The 16,865-nt window shown below is 34.5% G+C and overlaps 1 protein-coding gene across 3 annotated transcripts in view; it reads left to right on the top strand.

Moving 5' to 3' along the window:
* The window catches only part of VPS13A (vacuolar protein sorting 13 homolog A), a 242,787-nt gene that overhangs the window by 151,673 nt on the left and 74,249 nt on the right, over positions 1-16,865 (top strand). For all 3 annotated transcript variants that reach the window (XM_032290653.1, XM_032290654.1, XM_032290655.1), the window contains exons 48-53: positions 1,458-1,853; positions 2,120-2,224; positions 2,349-2,495; positions 5,963-6,091; positions 6,692-6,825; positions 12,265-12,394. In XM_032290653.1, coding sequence (XP_032146544.1) covers positions 1,458-1,853; positions 2,120-2,224; positions 2,349-2,495; positions 5,963-6,091; positions 6,692-6,825; positions 12,265-12,394 — 1,041 coding nt within the window. The remainder of the gene's footprint in view (positions 1-1,457; positions 1,854-2,119; positions 2,225-2,348; positions 2,496-5,962; positions 6,092-6,691; positions 6,826-12,264; positions 12,395-16,865) is intronic.

Raw genomic sequence — 16,865 nt, 5'->3', positions numbered from 1 at the left:
CTCTGTTGCTCCAATTGGAGTTCACTGATGCAGTCATAGCTCACTGTACCCTCAAACTTCTAGGTTCAAGTGATGTCCCACCTCAGCCCCCTGAGTAGCTGGGACTACAGGTGCATGCCATGCCTCGATAATTTTTTTTTAATTTTTAATTTTGTAGTACAGGGACTCACTATGGCTTGTTTCCAACTCTTGGGCCCAAGCAGTCCTCCTGCTTCGGCCTCCCAAAGTGTTGGGATTATAGGCATGAGCCAATACATCCAGCTGTTTACACTTTCTGATATGTGTCTCTTTTGAAGGAAAAAGTTAAAGTTATTTATGGGTTTAAATGTGTTTTTCCATATTGAGTAACAAATTATCATAGTAGTTATGAATTTGTACTTTGCTATCAGGTAGATTTGAAATTGCATCCTAGCTGTGTCACATGCTAGCTCTGTCTTCTTAAGCAGGCTTTATTGCTTTTCTAAATTTTTTGTTGTAGTCTGTAAAACAAGAATAATAATAAAATTTGCATGGTTAAGACATGGGGAAAATCAAATTAAATGGTCTATGTAAAGGATTTTGTACAGTGTGTGACAGACACGGGGTTCCCATTTATTAATCACTCTAGCACTACCACCACTGTTGTTATTTTGTGGGATACTATTAACTTGTAAAGAATCAAGAACTTATTATTTTTGCTTAATTAATTTAAAATCAGGAGATGAGATTCCTATAATAATAGGAAGAGACCAGAATAGAGATGCTGATGAGATATTCAGATGTACTGTCAATTTATGTTCTATTCTTGTAGAGAGAGCTTTTACTTGGATGTTTTTAGTGATCACTTTCTATCTGCCAGTTACCAAAGGATATGATCAGTTTTTAGAAAGACAATTTAGCTGTGGTATGAGCAAGGGACTAGAGGAGACAAGAGCAGTTAGGATGCTCTTAAACTTAGAAGTCATATAGTGAAATGAACTAAGATAATAGAGGGAAATGAGCAGTTTGGAGAAATACATATGATGTAATATAAACAATGATTGGAAATGGGTGATGAGGGATTATGGAGGTGGTAGGGATTCCTTATTTTGGATTACCATCAGTTTTTGCCCACATTTTACATTATTTTGTTGTTTTCAAAACAAAAATCAGTGGTTAAGATTGTCTTTTTGTTTTACCAGTTGTAGTGTTTTATGTTTATAATTTCCAGTGGAGTTTCACATTATGTTATTTAACCTAATCTTCACAGTTTCTCCTTTGAATTAAGTCATTTAGACCATTTTATAGATACAGTAACTCAAATCTCAGATTAAATACCATATAGAGGTTTACACAGTTGACAAAATTAGACCTTGAATGTAAGTCTTCTGACTTGTTCTGATGGGTACTTCAAAAGCATTTTGTGCAGCATTTGGAATAAATAAATAGAATTTGGGGGCATATCATTCTGTAACATTTTAATTTTTTTTTTATTACAGGGAATTGAAAATTCAGTTTTTACTCTACGTGAAGGACATTCAGCCCAGATTTGTACTGTACAGTTGGATAAAGCCAGGCTACATTTAAAATTACTTGACTATCTTAATCACGATTGGAAAAGTGAACATCATATAAAGCCTAATCAACAAGACATTAGTTTCATCAATTTTACCTGTGTTACAGAAATGGAAAAGACTGATTTAGATATTGCTGTCCATATGACTTATAATACTGGTCAGACAGTTGTGGCATTTCATAGTCCTTATTGGATGGTTAATAAAACTGGTCGAATGTTACAGTACAAAGCAGACGGAATTCATCGAAAGCATCCACCTGATTACAAAAAGCCAGTTCTCTTTTCTTTTCAGCCAAATCACTTTTTTAATAACAATAAGGTATGTAACGTTTATTCTGTTTTCCCCTTGTCTTTAGCTACTTTTCATTTTTTAGTTGTTAAAGGTCTGAGGAATAAATATTATGAAACTTGGATAGAGATAACATTTGTTAAATATTTGAGGCTAAAATTAGAATTTAATATTTGGAAAGGTTTAGTGCATTAACAAACAATATGTTGTTTATGCTAAAAAGTAAATTACCAGTTTAAGCAGGAATTTTTAAAGGTACCTAAATTGTAACATGTTTGGAATATTTTTTTTCCTAGGTTCAACTTATGGTAACTGATAGTGAGTTGTCCGATCAGTTTTCAATTGATACTGTTGGTAGTCATGGAGCTGTTAAATGTAAAGGCCTGAAAATGGAATATCAAGTGAGTTCATTCTGTGCTTATCAAGAAACTTTAATTTTAAATGTTTCTATTAACTACTTAATTAAATTTTATAAGGATGTTATGATGTGTTACAGTTTTTGAACTGTTAATTTTTTTTTCTTAGGTTGGTGTCACCATAGACCTCAGCAGTTTTAACATTACTAGAATTGTGACATTTACCCCTTTTTATATGATTAAAAACAAAAGCAAATACCGTATATCAGTGGCCGAAGAGGGAAGTGGTAAATGGCTCTCTCTTGATTTGGAGCAGGTGGGTAGATGAATTTATACCTCTTTGGATTCTATTTTCTCCTCGAAGTTAGATACCTAAAGTCACCATGTAATGTTTTAACTCTCCCCTTGCCCCAGTTTTGTTTCAGTTTCATGAATCTTTATTGAATATTTTTGCCCAGCTCTAGAGAGATGGCAAGGTTTAATTTTTAATAATTAGATAACTAGGAATGCCTAGCTTGTTAAGGGAGGTAGAAATTTAACAGTTACTAACCACTTTGGTTAATGTAGCAGCCAGACTAGATAAGGTATAAATGCATCAAAGAGAAGGAAATTATTTATTCTCCCCAGGAAGCTATTAGGAATGGCTTCGGAGAGTAGGTTAAGCCAGACTCCTCTTCAAGTTATTTGAAGGCAGTAGTAACTTAGAAGTGAAATTTTGGTTCTGTGCCATCATTAAACCTTTGAAGAAGGGTTTTCTGAATGACTGAGGTTGATGGAATATTTTATTTTTGAAGAACTTTTATGTTAAACATTAGGATTAGAGAAGTGTTTGCTGTTTCTACTCATTATTCCTTTTTGCATACAAAACCATCCTTGTGGGATTATTCTGGAAGTATATTCTTTAGAATTTCATTTAGGGTGGGTTTTGAAGATAAATGCCATTAGTGTACGTATCTATAAAAATCTGTGGCTGCCTTCACAGTCTTTCTTTTATTTGTCTTCGATGTTCTGCTGCTATATATCTATATATGGTTAACTTTTTCTTTATTCTGCTTGAGATGCTTTACTCCTAGATCTGCGGATTAATATATTTCATGCTTTCTGTAAAATTTGCTACTATTGTCTCTTTAAATGTTACCTCTCTTCCATTCTTCTACTTTTTCCATCTAAGCCTTTAAATCAGACATATTAGATATTCATAATATATCCTCCATGTCTCTTAATAGCTCTTTTATATTTTCCAACTCTTCTTTCCTTCATTCTGGGTAAGTTCTACATATACATCTTTCAATGTTTTTTTTTACTTTTGCTGTGTCTGACCTACTATTTAAGTCTTCAACTAAATATTTGAATAATTATAGTTCTTATTTACAGAAATTTCATCTTTTTTCAAGTCTGTTCATTCTTTCAACAAATATTGTGTATTTTTAATGTGACTTGCAGTGTACTAGTTAACAAAGCCACAAGTTCCCATCTTTATGTAGTTTACATTTCAGTGTGTGTGTGGGGGAAACATTAAATTAATAATACCATAATCAATTTATATATAATATGTTTCAAAGTGACAAGTCCAATGTGGGAAAGTCTAAGGTAGGATAAAGGACATTAAGAGTTTGAGAGCCAGGAGTGGGCTATAATTTTATGTAAGGTGGTTAGGATGGGACTCATTGAAGTCACATTTGAACAATGACTTGGAGAAAATGAGAAAGTTAGCAATTGTCAAGAGCTCAGCTGAGGAGAGAGCTGAGCTGCCAGGTGTCAGAGTAGCTGATTAAGACAAGCCACAATGAAAGTAACAGTCAAACCTTTAATCACTTACTGTGATAGTAAAGATTGAGCATCCTTAATTGGAAAATTCGAAATCAAAAATGCTCCAAAATTCAAAATATTCCAAAATCCAGAGCTTTTCAAGTGCCAATGTGATGCCACAAATAAAAAATTCCACACCTGACACTATTTTTTTCACTTTCTTAACTATATGTCTTTTTTTTTTTTAACCTTTAATTACTTATGTAAATAAGGGTAAGAAAATGGTTGCTTATTGGTAACACAAATTGAAAGTCAGGAATGTTGGTGATGTCACACAACCACAGATTGTCAACATGGGTGGCTGAGATAGTGACACATTTGCTTTTTGCTGGTCCAGTACAAACTTTGTTTCATGCACAAAATTATTTAAATATTATATAAAATTACTTTTGGGCAATGTGTATAAGCTGTATGTGAAACATAAATGAATTTCATGTTTAGACTTAAGTACCACCCTGCAGATATCTCATTATATATATGCAAATACCCCAAAATCCAAAAGAAGTCCAGAATCTGAAAGACTTCTGGTACCAAGCATTTCAGATAGGGGACACTCAATCTGTGTAAGCAGGAGGCTAAATCAGAGAAAGCATCAATTACCACCTATTCTGAAGTGGCACTGGACAAGTATCAGGTGGATCAGCACAGACATGGGAATTGTCTCACTGTCTAGGGAACCTTGAACAAGGTATCCAGCAGTTTTATGGACCTGGGGGATAGAATAGGGCAAAGAGGAGGAGCTAGGAATAGAAATGTATTGAGCACTGAAAGTGGACAAAAAGTGTCTTCACTTTTTGCGAAGTGAGTGTACCCTTGTTTTAAAGTGATCATCTGTGTCCCAGTTCTCAGCTCTGACTCCCCGTTTTCTCCTGATAAAGGGGTTCTGCAGGGGCTTCAAAGGAAGGCCTCTGCCAAAAGGCTGTCATAAAGAGCCCCCAAGTGAAGTGCCTGGGCTAGTAATGCAGGCACGGGTAAAAGCTTTGGTGCAGGGTTGCCTGAATCTGTAAGACTGCGGTGCCCTGGCTTTGCATAAAGTCAGGTTGTATTCCTAACCATGTCTTATATCTAGTTCCATTAATTGCCTTTTATGGTTGAATAAAACTGTCTTTAACAAACTAAGACACTTAGCTGTAATAACCAGGTTCTGCGACAATGTCCTTAAGTCATGTGGTGATCAGGTATCATAAATGAGCAGTCTCTGAAAAATATATGAAGGGATCAGTCTGGTCAGGGTCTAAGATGGAGTTGACTTAATAGCTTACAGACAAGGCTGGTTCTTCATTCTTGCTCTTTTAGCTCTGTTTCCAGATTCTTTTGTCCAGTCTTCTTTCTGGTCCCTTGACTGTCTCCTGTTCTTTTAGTTTGGTTTCCAAATTACTCATGTTCAAGTTATTTCTTAAAATGCTGAGCTGCTTTCCTACTCTGAACTTTGAATACTGCTTTTACTTTTTTACCTTTAATTGATGACCAGGTGCTAGATTTAATACATGTTCTGACTTGTTATTTTTATGTACTTTGACTTCTGCTTAAGTCAAAGTACACATAAAAATATTATTCTACCAAATAATATCCATAACCTGATTTTGATTTTTAGTAACTGAATATACTCTTGTTTTAAACCTGATCATCTGTGTCCCAGTTCTTAGCTCAGGTTTCTTGCTGATTTTTTGACCCTTCTCTGTAAGATCATGACCACATTAAAGTTTCTTTTCTTGCCAGCAGTTCACTTATCATAGCTCTTCATATTTGCTGTTCACTGCTTCTTGAATGCACGGTGCTGACAAGTGACAGTCCATCTTCAAGTTGAAAGTTTATAACTGTTTAGCTAAGCAACCCAATAATAGAGCAGTGTTGAAGGAGTTTTTTTTTTTTGTTTTTTTTTTTAAGTCTTCTCTGATGGGTATATTAAGATGATTTATGTATTTATGGTGAAATCTGTTCATTTTTTATAAATATATATAATGTATATTTTAGTGTATCCCCTTTTGGCCTGAGAATGCTGCTAATAAACTTCTTATTCAAGTTGAAAAGAGTAAAGATCCTCCCAAAAGGATATATTTTAACAAGCAAGAAAATTGTATTTTATTGCGTCTGGATAATGAGGTAAGATTTGTTTTGTTTTTTTGTTTTGTTTTGATTTTTGCATATGTCATTAGAAAAGCTAAAATATACCAACTAGTATTTTATTTATTTTTATATCATATAATTACTCTGTTGATTTTTCCCTTTTCCCCAAAAATGAACAAACACTTCTTTTTGTAAAAGGAAACACAGATCTAAGATAATTTAATTGTTATATAAAAAGTTAGTTGGAATGCCCAGACTACTAGACTGTACCACATCTGGAATATCACCTATCTGTAATACAATAATTGGTATTGTAGATTCCCAAAAATGCAGTATAAAATTCTCAATTGTTTTTTCAATCATCTCAGAAGTTATCAAGATAATTTAATTGTTATATAAAAAGTTAGTTGCCATGCCTGAAATACTAGAATATACCACATCTGGAACGTCACCTATCTGTAATATAATAATTGAAATCGTAGATTCCAAGAAATGCAGTACAAAATGCTGTATTATTTTTTCAATCATCCCAAAAATTAAATTATCAAGTTAAGAATAGTCTGTTAATAAATGTTATTAGTTAATATTCTTGGGGAAATGATCACATTAAAAATGTTTTCTTTTTCTTTCTTCTAGCTTGGAGGTATTATAGCGGAAGTGAATTTGGCTGAGCATTCTACAGTTATTACATTTTTAGATTATCATGATGGAGCAGCCACGTTCCTCTTAATAAATCACACCAAGAATGAACTTATTGAATACCATCAAAGGTAAGATTATCACAAATACAGTAACTCGATGGTGTAAGTCTAGATGATGAGGCATGATTTTTATGATAATTTCTTAAGAATATAAACACTGATAATGACATTGTAGCTACAAAAATCAATGTTCCATTTAAAAAAGTGTTCTGAAGTATGTAGCGGTAAAACTGACTTGATGTCTACAATTTATTTGGAAATGCTTCAAAGAAAGAAAAATGGAAGAGCTGAAGCAAGTGTGGTAAAAGCTTGTTCATTGTTGACTCTGATTAGCAGTCTGTCAGAGTTTGTTATGGGTCTCTGAATGTTGTCTATTTTTGAATTTTTTATATGTTTAATATAGTGTAAATATGTAAAATTTCAGATTTTTTTTTTCTAACAATAGGTACCCTCTTATTGAGGTGTCAGGGGAAAGGACTCCTTCCTTAAAGACTGTAACAGAATCTTCATGGTTTAGGATTACTCTTAAATAATTTGCTGTTATATCTTCCTAGTGCTACTACCATTTATGCAACTTTCTGACCCTCTACTTAGTAGCTCCAGGCTATCTTGAATTTATTTTGTTTGCTTTCTTTCTTTGTTTTCACCTGTTACTTTTCAACAAGCACGTATTTATCATTGCATGTACACTTTCTTTCCACTGCTAACTGTACAACTTCTAATCGTTGATTAATATCAAACAGATACTGAGTAAGGACCAGAGGGCTGGACTAGCGAGTACCTAAAACTCATTTTGGGTATCATTCTCTCATCTATTTAAGATGTTAAGAAAGGGAAATGCCTGTTTTTTAAATTATCCATATTACAAAAATAATAGATGTTTCTAAACATGTGTGTGCAAGTGTCTTTTTCATATAATGACTTCTGTAACTTTGGGCAGATACCCAGTACTGGGATTGCTAGATCAAATGGTAGTTCTACTTTTAGTTCTTTAAGGAATCTCTATAATGTTTTTCATAGTGGTTGTACTAGTTTACATTCCCACCAGCAGTCTAAAAGTGTTCCCATTCCACCGCATCCATGTCAACATGTATTTTTTTTTATGTAAATTGTGATAAATTGTGATTATTCTTATAGGAGTAAGGTGGTATCTCATTGTGATTTTAATTTGCATTTCCCTCATAAGTAAGTGATGATGAGCATTTTTTCCAATGTTTATTGGACATTTGTATATCTTCTTTTAAGAATTGTTTATTCATGTCCTTAGCCCACTTTTTGATGGGATTATTTGTTTTTGTTTTTGTTTTTTCTTGGTGATTTGTTTGAGATCCTTATAGATTCTTGGTATTAGTCTTTTGTCAGATGCATAGTTTTCGAATGTTTTCTCCCACTCTGTGTGTTGTCTGTTTACTCTGCTGATTATTTCTTTTGTGTGCAGAAGCTTTTTAGTTTAATTAGGTCCCATCTATTTATCTTTGTTTTGTTGCTTTTGAGTTCTTGGTCATGAAGTCTTTGCCAAAGCCAATGTCTAGAAGAGTTTTTTCAATGTTATCTTTTAGAATTTTTATGGTTTCAGGTCTTAGATTTAAGTCTTTGATGCATCTTGAGTTGATTTTTGTATAAGACGAGAGATAAGAATCCAATTTCCTTTTTCTGCATGTGACTTGCCCACGATCCCAGCACCATTTGAATAGGAGATAGTCAAGATACCAGAAAGAAGACTGGACAGAAGAATCTGGAAACAAAAGAGCTAAAAGGACAAGAATGAAGAACCAGCCTTGTCTGTAAACTATTAAGTCAGCTCTGTCTCAGGCCCTGACCAGACTGGTCCCTTCACTAGAATAGGTTGTCCTTTCCCTCCTTTGTGTTTTTGTTTGTTTTGTTGAGGGTAATTGGCTGAAAGTATTTGACTTTATTTCTGGTTTCTCTGTTCTGCTCCATTGGTCTACGTGCCTTTTTTTTATACTAGTACCATGTTGTTTTGGTGACTATAGCACTGTAGTATAGTTCGAAGTTGGATAATACAATGCCTCTAGGTTTGTTCCTTTTTCTTTGTATTGCTTGGCTGTGGGGGCTTCTTTTATGGTTCCATATGAATTTTAGGACTTTTTTCTAGTTCTGTGAAGAATGATGGTGGTATTTTGATGGGAATTGCATTGAATGTGTAGACTGCTTATGGCAGTATGGTCATTTTTACAATATTGAGTCTACTCATCCGTGAACATGAGATGGGTTTTCATTTGTTTGTTAAACTTTAATTTTTAAATAAATATTTCCTTCTTATCTCTCCTGTCATCATCATACTTCAGTATCCCTCCATTTCTTATCTGTTTGAGTAGATTTCTGTTTTGTTTTATTTAAGTATTGTGTTTTGTTTTGTTTTGTTTTGTTTTGTTTTGTTTTGTTTTGTTTTGTTTTGTTTTGAGAAAGTCTTGGTCTGTCGCCCAGATTGAAGTGCAGTGGCGTGATCCAGGCTTACTGCAACCTCTACCTTCTGGGCTCAAGTGATTCTCATGCCTCAGCCTCCCAGGAAGCTGGGTTTACAGGTGTGTGCCACTGTATTTGAGTAGATTTTTGATCTGTCTCTCTATATCTAGTCTTATCTCTAGTAAATCTTACATTTTCCACTAGAATGAGTTTTTTTGAGTAGATTTTTGAGTATGCCCAGTTGTATTTGAGTAGATTTTTGACCTGTCTCTCTATATCTAGTCTTATCTCTAGTAAATCTTACATTTTCCACTAGAATGAGTTTTCTAAAATGAGAAATATAGTAATATCTTTCTTGTTTAAAGTTTTTTTTTTTTTTTACTCATTTCTTTAAAAATATACTTCTAGGCTGCATTTCTAAACATTTATCTTTCTGTGGCCTAAATCTTACCCTATACAAACTGAAGTCTTTGTTTCCTGAATGCTCTGGGTCTTTCCATGTGTTTTTACCTGAATAGATGTTCCTTTCAGCTAGATAAATGCCATTCTGTGATTATTAAAAAATCAAGAAACAACAGATGATGGCGAGGCGATGGAGAAATAGGAACACTTTTAAACTGTTGCTGAAAATGTAAATGAGTTCAACCATTGTGGAAGACAGTGTGGCGATTCCTCAAAGACCTAGAACTAGAAATACTACTTGACCCAGCAGTCCCATTACTGGTTATGTACTCAAAGGAATATAAATCATTCTCTTATAGAGATAGATGCTTGCACATGTTCACTGCAGCACTATTCACAATAGCAAAGACATGGAATCAACCCAAATGCCCATCAATGATAGACTGGATAAAGAAAATGGGGTACATATACACCATGGATACTATGCAGCCATAAAAAGGAACGAGATCCTCTACTTTGCAGAGACATGGGCGGAGCTGGAAGCAATTATCCTCAGTAACAGGAACACAAGTTCCCACTTATAAGTGGGAGCTGAACAATGAAAATACGTGGACACAGAGGGGAACGACACACACTGGGGCCTGTTGAGGGCACGGCAGGAGGGAGAGCATTAGGAAAAATAGCTAATGCGTGTGGGGTTAATACCTAGGTGTGATGGGTTGATGGGTGCAGCAAATCACCATGAAATATATTTACCTATGTAACAAGCCTGCACGTGCTGCACATGTATCCTGGAACTTAAAAAAAAAAAAAAAAAATGCCATTCTATGTGATCACTTCCCTTGCCATCTTAATCTATGTACCTGAGTTTTTGATAGCACCTTTGCATATGTAGATTACAGCATTTGTCACATTGTGTTACTTTCTTGTGAGTTTGAGACATGTATACACAGATAGTTACCAGTCTGAGGACTATGGTTAGTTTCCCTTTTCTTGGAATTTTCATTGCCTGTCCCTGGTAGTCCAATACATTTTTGCATAAGGAATACTCTGCAATGAATTAAACAGATTAAAATTTATATGAATTAAAACCATTTAAAATATTTTTAAACCAAATTTATTTGCTAATCAGCACATTTACATTTGACTTTTTTTCATGGAAAAATGAAAACTGTGAGTTTGTTTTCTCCTCCACATTTCCTTCTCTTGATTTTTTAAAAAATATGGATGTTACTTCCTTCATATAAAAGTAACAGTTGTTAAATTACTGTTTTCAAAATTTTATAGAAAAAATGTGAAAGAGGACTATAGTCTCTGTAATCCAAATACTGTCAACATTTTGGTGCATTGCTTTTCCATTCCTTTCCTGCCTTTTTTTCTCCCTCCCTCCCTTTCTTCCTTCCTTATGTATCTCTCATATTTGATAGATACTGTGAGCATATAAATTTGCTTCAAAGTACAATTCTGTTTTTCTTTCTAGCTTTAATTGTAGGTTCAGGGGATACATGTGCAGGTTTGTTACATGGGTAAATTGCATGTCACGGGGGTTTGGTGTAGAGATTGTTTAATTACCCAGGTAAAAGCATGGTGTCCAGTAGGTCGTTTTTCGATTCTCTCCCTCCTTTTACCCTCCACCCTCAAGTAGGCTCCGGATGTCTGTTGTTCCCTTCTTTGTGTCCATGCAAAGCATGATTTTTACTGAATATATGATATTCTATCACTTAGGTGTGCCACAATTAAATAATCCTTAATTGTTCAGAATTTTTATTTCCAATTTTATAATGTTAGAATCAGTTTATCTTTTGTTGTTGTTGTTATTGTTTTGAGGTGGAGTTTTGGCCTGTTGCCCAGGCTGGAGTGCAGTGACGTCAATTGTTTGAAATGTCTTATTCTTACAAATTTATGACAATTTGACATGAAATTTTACGTGATAACCTTTTTCTCAAAATTGTGTAGATATTGTTCCATTGTTTTTTGATGTTAGACATCGTAGAACTGTGAGAGTAGCATTTTTACTTTCTTGAAACTATGATTTTCCTAGATGTGTGCTGATCATGTTTTTCCCTCATTTTCTTACAAAGATCTGTCTAGAACGATACTGTTTCATTACTGTCTGATACCCAGTGAATTCTTTTAATCTGTAGAGTTAGCTCCTTCTTCCACTTAGAAGAGCTATACTTTATTACTTATTTGCTTTATAACTTTTGTAATTGTTTTTCTTTCTAAGCATCTTTTTGTGAGTCAGTTGAATTTCTTAGGTATATATTTCATGTTTTGTGATTTTAAAGAATAATTGAGTTATTATGTTTTTGCTCTAGTAAGACCAATACTTAGGAAAGAGTTACCAATGAAATTCTCATAGAATTGGTATAAATAAAGTAGTTGGAATAATTTTCGATAATTAATTTGTATTTAAAAATTGACAGAACAGTTTTAAAGACTTGAAGACCTTTATTTCCTAAGTAGAATGTATATTTTCTAAGTGGGAAAATAATGAGAAACATTCATTAGTGAACCCTTTTTTAATTGTATAAGATAAAAATTTCAGCCTTGTTTTAATCAGAACTATCACAGATTTCAGTTAGTGGACTAAGAATTAATCAAGTATTATTTTAGTTTTTAAAAATCTGTTTGTGTACTTGCACTTAATTTAATGCATATTTTTACTACTTATGTCAGTTCTCTCAGTGAAATAGAAGATTCCCTCCCTCCTGGAAAAGCAGTGTTTTATACATGGGCTGATCCAGTGGGCTCTAGAATGCTGAAGTGGAGATGTAGACAAAGCGATGGTGTTGTAACACAAAAGGATGTAAGTATTAAGTTATTATGGTGTTCCCAGCAGCCTTTTATAAAAATAGGTATTTGGGCCAGGTGCAGTGGCTCACGCCTGTAATCCCAGCATTTTGGGAGGCCAAAGCAGGTGGATCACGAGACCAGCCTGGCCAACGTGGTGAAATCTTGTCTCTACTAAAAATACAAAAATTAGCCAGGTGTGGTGGCATGCACCAGTAGTCCCAGCCACTCAGGAGGCTGATGCAGAAGAATCACGTGAATCCAAGAGGCGGAGGTTACAGTGAGCCAAGATCATGCCACTGTACTCCAACCTGGGCGACAGAGTGAGACTCCATCACAAAAAACAAAAAAGATTTTATTTTCAACCTTCCTAGTTTTAAGAATTGTTTGTGGCCACACTTCTAAAAAACTGTCAAAAATCTTCAAAATAGTATTCAAGCATTGACTTAACCAAAAATGTTTAAAACCAAAAGTAGTCTTATTTTGTTTACTCTTTATTTCCTTCTACAGTGTTATAAAGTTTTGTTTGGAGAAGAGCTTTCAGCATTCACCTGAAAAACAAATACATTCTCTGCACTGACAATCATATTAGGTAGATTTAGCTTCTATAAGAACATTTAAGTATCTACTGAGTGAACTAAAACAAATTTATTTCTGGGTAGTAAGCTATGATGATAAAGTTATGTGCATACATTTTCTGGTAACATTTAAAATACTTTCAGAAATTATTAAAGTTTTTTGTCCTTCAAGATTCCTCTTAATTTGACTCCTAATGTTTTTTTTTGTTTGTTTTTCTTACCACTAGTGATTTTTCCTTCCTGCCTTTCAGTAGGCCATTCCGTCTCTCATTCCCATTTTAGAGGGGAAACTGAACACTTCCTCCTTAAGCATGTCTTCACTCTACTTGTTTTTTTGGTTGGTTGTCTTTTAAATAAATACTCTGTATCACATTAAGACAGTTGCCTTTTACTCCTAGTTTATTAAAATGTCTGTGTGTATAGGTATGAATAAATGAACGAGTGTTGAATTTTTATCAAATGCTTTTTATTTTCATTTATTGAAAATGATTAAATGATTTCAGACTTTGTCTTTTTTGGGGAATAAATTATATGATTGATTTTTAAGTATTAGGTCAACCTGGCATTTCTGGGATTGGCTTGCTAATGTTTTAAGATTTATGCTCTTATATTCACAAGAGAAATGACCTATAACTTTTCCGCCTTGTAATACTGTTTCCAGGTTTTTATATCAAAGTAATGTTGACTTCTTAAAAATGTTGGGAAATATGTATAATTTACCCATTTTCTGGAAGAGTTCATGTAAAATTAATATGATTTCTTCATTGGATGTTTGGTAGAATTAACCAATGAAGTGAAACCATCTTAGTTGTCTTTGTAGTTAGGTTGTATTTTTGTGTGTGTTTGTTTTCAGAAAAACCACTGTTTTGCTCTTTTGATGAGATATATATATATATGTTTTCAGTTTCATCAATTTCTGTTTTAATCTATATTCCTTTATTTCATTTTTTGGGGAGTTTACTTCTGAACTCTTGAGATGAATGCTCCGTTAGCCTATTTAGGCTACCATAACAAAATACCACTGAGTGTATTAAAAAACAAAAATTCATTTCTCAGCATTCTGGAGGCTGGAATCAGATCAGAGGTCCAGCATGTTTGGATTCTGGCTTGCAGATGACTGCCTTTCTGTCTGTGTTCTCATATGGCATGAAGGGATGGGGGGTACATAAACTCCCTTATGTCTCTAAAGACTCTACTAATCCTGTTGGATCAGAGCCTCACCCTTATGACCTTATATAACCTTAATTAGCTCCATAAAGGCCCTATCTCCAAATACAGTCACACTGTGGATTGGGGGTTCAACATTATGAATTTTTTTTTTCTTAAAGGTCTTTTACTAAATCCACTGAAAAAAACTCTGATGTGGTGTGTGTAAAGGGGTAGGGGTGGGTGGATGGAGTGGGTAGAGAACAGACACAAAGAAATGTCAATATCAAAATACAGAAGGCAGTGAAGGTTTGGATGGTTTGGAGCCGAGGATAGTGGCAGCAGCAAATGTTACAAATTTGGGGGAGGTCTGAGAGTTTACAGTACAGAACATGTCCTGTGCTGTCATATGGGGATAACAAAGTAGTCGAATACACAAATCTTTCCATGCTTGCTCTGAAAGATGTAAACATCAAGTGCCAGGCAGTTACCATGGTTGCCGGGGGTGCATAGAGTTCTTGATGCGCTTAGAAAGCTGCTTCTTCCAGCCCTCTGCTCTTCGCAATTTTCATCCCTCTCTTAGGCCCTCTATCCATTCTGTTGGCTCTTATCATTCTCTACCCCTCTTGATTCTCTCCTTCTGCGTTCCAGGTCACCATCTTGGACCATCAGCATTATGAATTTTAGGGAGATAGTTCAGACCATGGCAGATAACTAAATCATTGTTTTTTTGTATTTTCTTCACTTACTATATGAAGTCATTCAGAGTTACAGATTTTCCTCCAAAAACAGCATTAGTTTTGTCCCACATATATTGATATGTTGTATATTTATTATCCTTTAGTTCAAAATATTTTCCAAATCTTCTATCTTATTAATTTGTTTGCTTGTTAGTTACTATATGTCTTTAAAATCTCCCAATATAATCATGGATTTATATCTCCCTTTTGTTAATTTTAGCTTTTATATTTGGAAGCTTATGATTACTTAAGTACAAATTTATGACTGTTGTATCTTCCTGGTAGCTTGGTTCTTTTATCAATATATAATGTTGCAGTGCCCGCTACAGTACCTTTTTAGGCCCAAATGTAGACTTGCAAAACTATCATAGTCCACAGTTTGCACCTACCTATTCAGGAGGCTGCAGGCCAGGAACCAGCAGGGTAGCAGGGAATATCAGGCATTCCTCTTGGATGAGAGTACTACGTCAATCCCACAGGAGGTTAGGAGATATTCTCCTTGGTCACCAAAAATGATAGGTTTGGTGTAAGAGAACAATATTCACTTGGGTGTGATAGAAGCCACTCTCACTTAGAAATCTTTACTCCTACACATTTCTTGTGACAACCCGTGAGCATAGCTTACTGGTTTTCTTCAAGGCACATACAAGCATTATCATACTAAGGAGTCTAAAGCTAGAGGTTCCTCTACTGTATTAAAACATTCATTCTTGACTTGTTAAAATCTGCCATATGAGGCTGGGTGCAGTGGCTCACACCTTAATCCCAGCACTTTGGGAGGCCAGGGTGGATGTATCACTTAAGGTCAGGAGTTTGAGATTAGCCTGGCTAAATGGTGAAACCCCATCTCTACTAAAAATACAAAAATTAGCTGGATGTGGTGGTACATGCCTGTAATCCCAGCTACTTGGGAGGCTGAGGCAGGAGAATCTCTTGAACCTGGGAGGTAGAGGTTGCAGTGAGCCAAGATTGTGCCACTGTACTCCAGCCTGGGCAACAAAGTGAAACTCCATCTCAAAAAAAGAAAAAAAAAAACACACATACACAAAAGAAAAACCTGCCATGTGAGCTAGCACTAGGTTAATTTTTTTTAAATGCTGTAAATTAGTATTCATACCATATTCCCAATAATATAAAGACTTCAGAACTCTTTAGTTATTTCCTTCTTATGTTCTATATACTGTTTTTGTGTATTTTATTTCTAAATAGATACAAAATCTTTTAGGAAGCATTTGTTATTTTCTACAATTAATACTCCATTTAAATTTGCCCACATATTTCTCTTTGTGCTGTTTTTCATTTTTTCCTGTATCTTTGTGTTTCCATTTGGGTTCCTTTTTCTTCTCAGTATTTTTCTAGTGTGAAACTACCAATAGCAAATTCTCTATCAGTTTTGTCTGTCTGGAAATGTCATTATTTTCCCCTTTTTGGTGGGGTATTTCTGCTGGATGTCAAATTTCAGAGTTGGCACTTCTTTATTAATTCCACCTACTTTGATGTTTTCTTCTTCTCCTTGGTTTCCAGCGATTTTACCATTATGTCCTTAGGCATGGCTTTCTCTCATCTTCTTGATTATTATGGTTCCCAAAATAGTGACTTGAAGTCTCTTGTCCAGTTTAGAAATTTTACAGCCATTATTTCTTCAAATATGGCTTGTGCTTGTTTCTTCCTCTTTACTTTAGGACTCCATAATTATATAAATGTTAGACTTTTTCACCATGTCCCTAATGACTTTTATTTTAATATATTGTTTCATCCGTTTCTCTCCATCATTTAGTACATATACTTCTGATTGATCTTCCACTATACTTCTATTGCTGGGCTAATCTGGTCTTAAACTCATTCATTGAGTTCTTAATTTCAGTTATTGAAATTATCAGTTCTAGGATTTCTATTCTAGAAACATTTGTCCCAAAATTCTCTTATCTTGTTACATAATTTCCTGAGTGTACTAATCTTAGCTACGTCAATACCTATCTGACAGTTCCAATATCTAGATCTCTTGTGGGATATTTCTGCATTT

Source organism: Sapajus apella, unplaced genomic scaffold (assembly GCF_009761245.1).
Source record: "Sapajus apella isolate SASKATOON/1434 unplaced genomic scaffold, GSC_monkey_1.0 scaffold24, whole genome shotgun sequence".
Taxonomy (NCBI): Eukaryota; Metazoa; Chordata; class Mammalia; order Primates; family Cebidae; genus Sapajus; species Sapajus apella.
The sequence above is the reverse complement of the archived record's forward strand: the minus strand, read 5'-3'. Positions and strand labels throughout refer to the sequence as shown.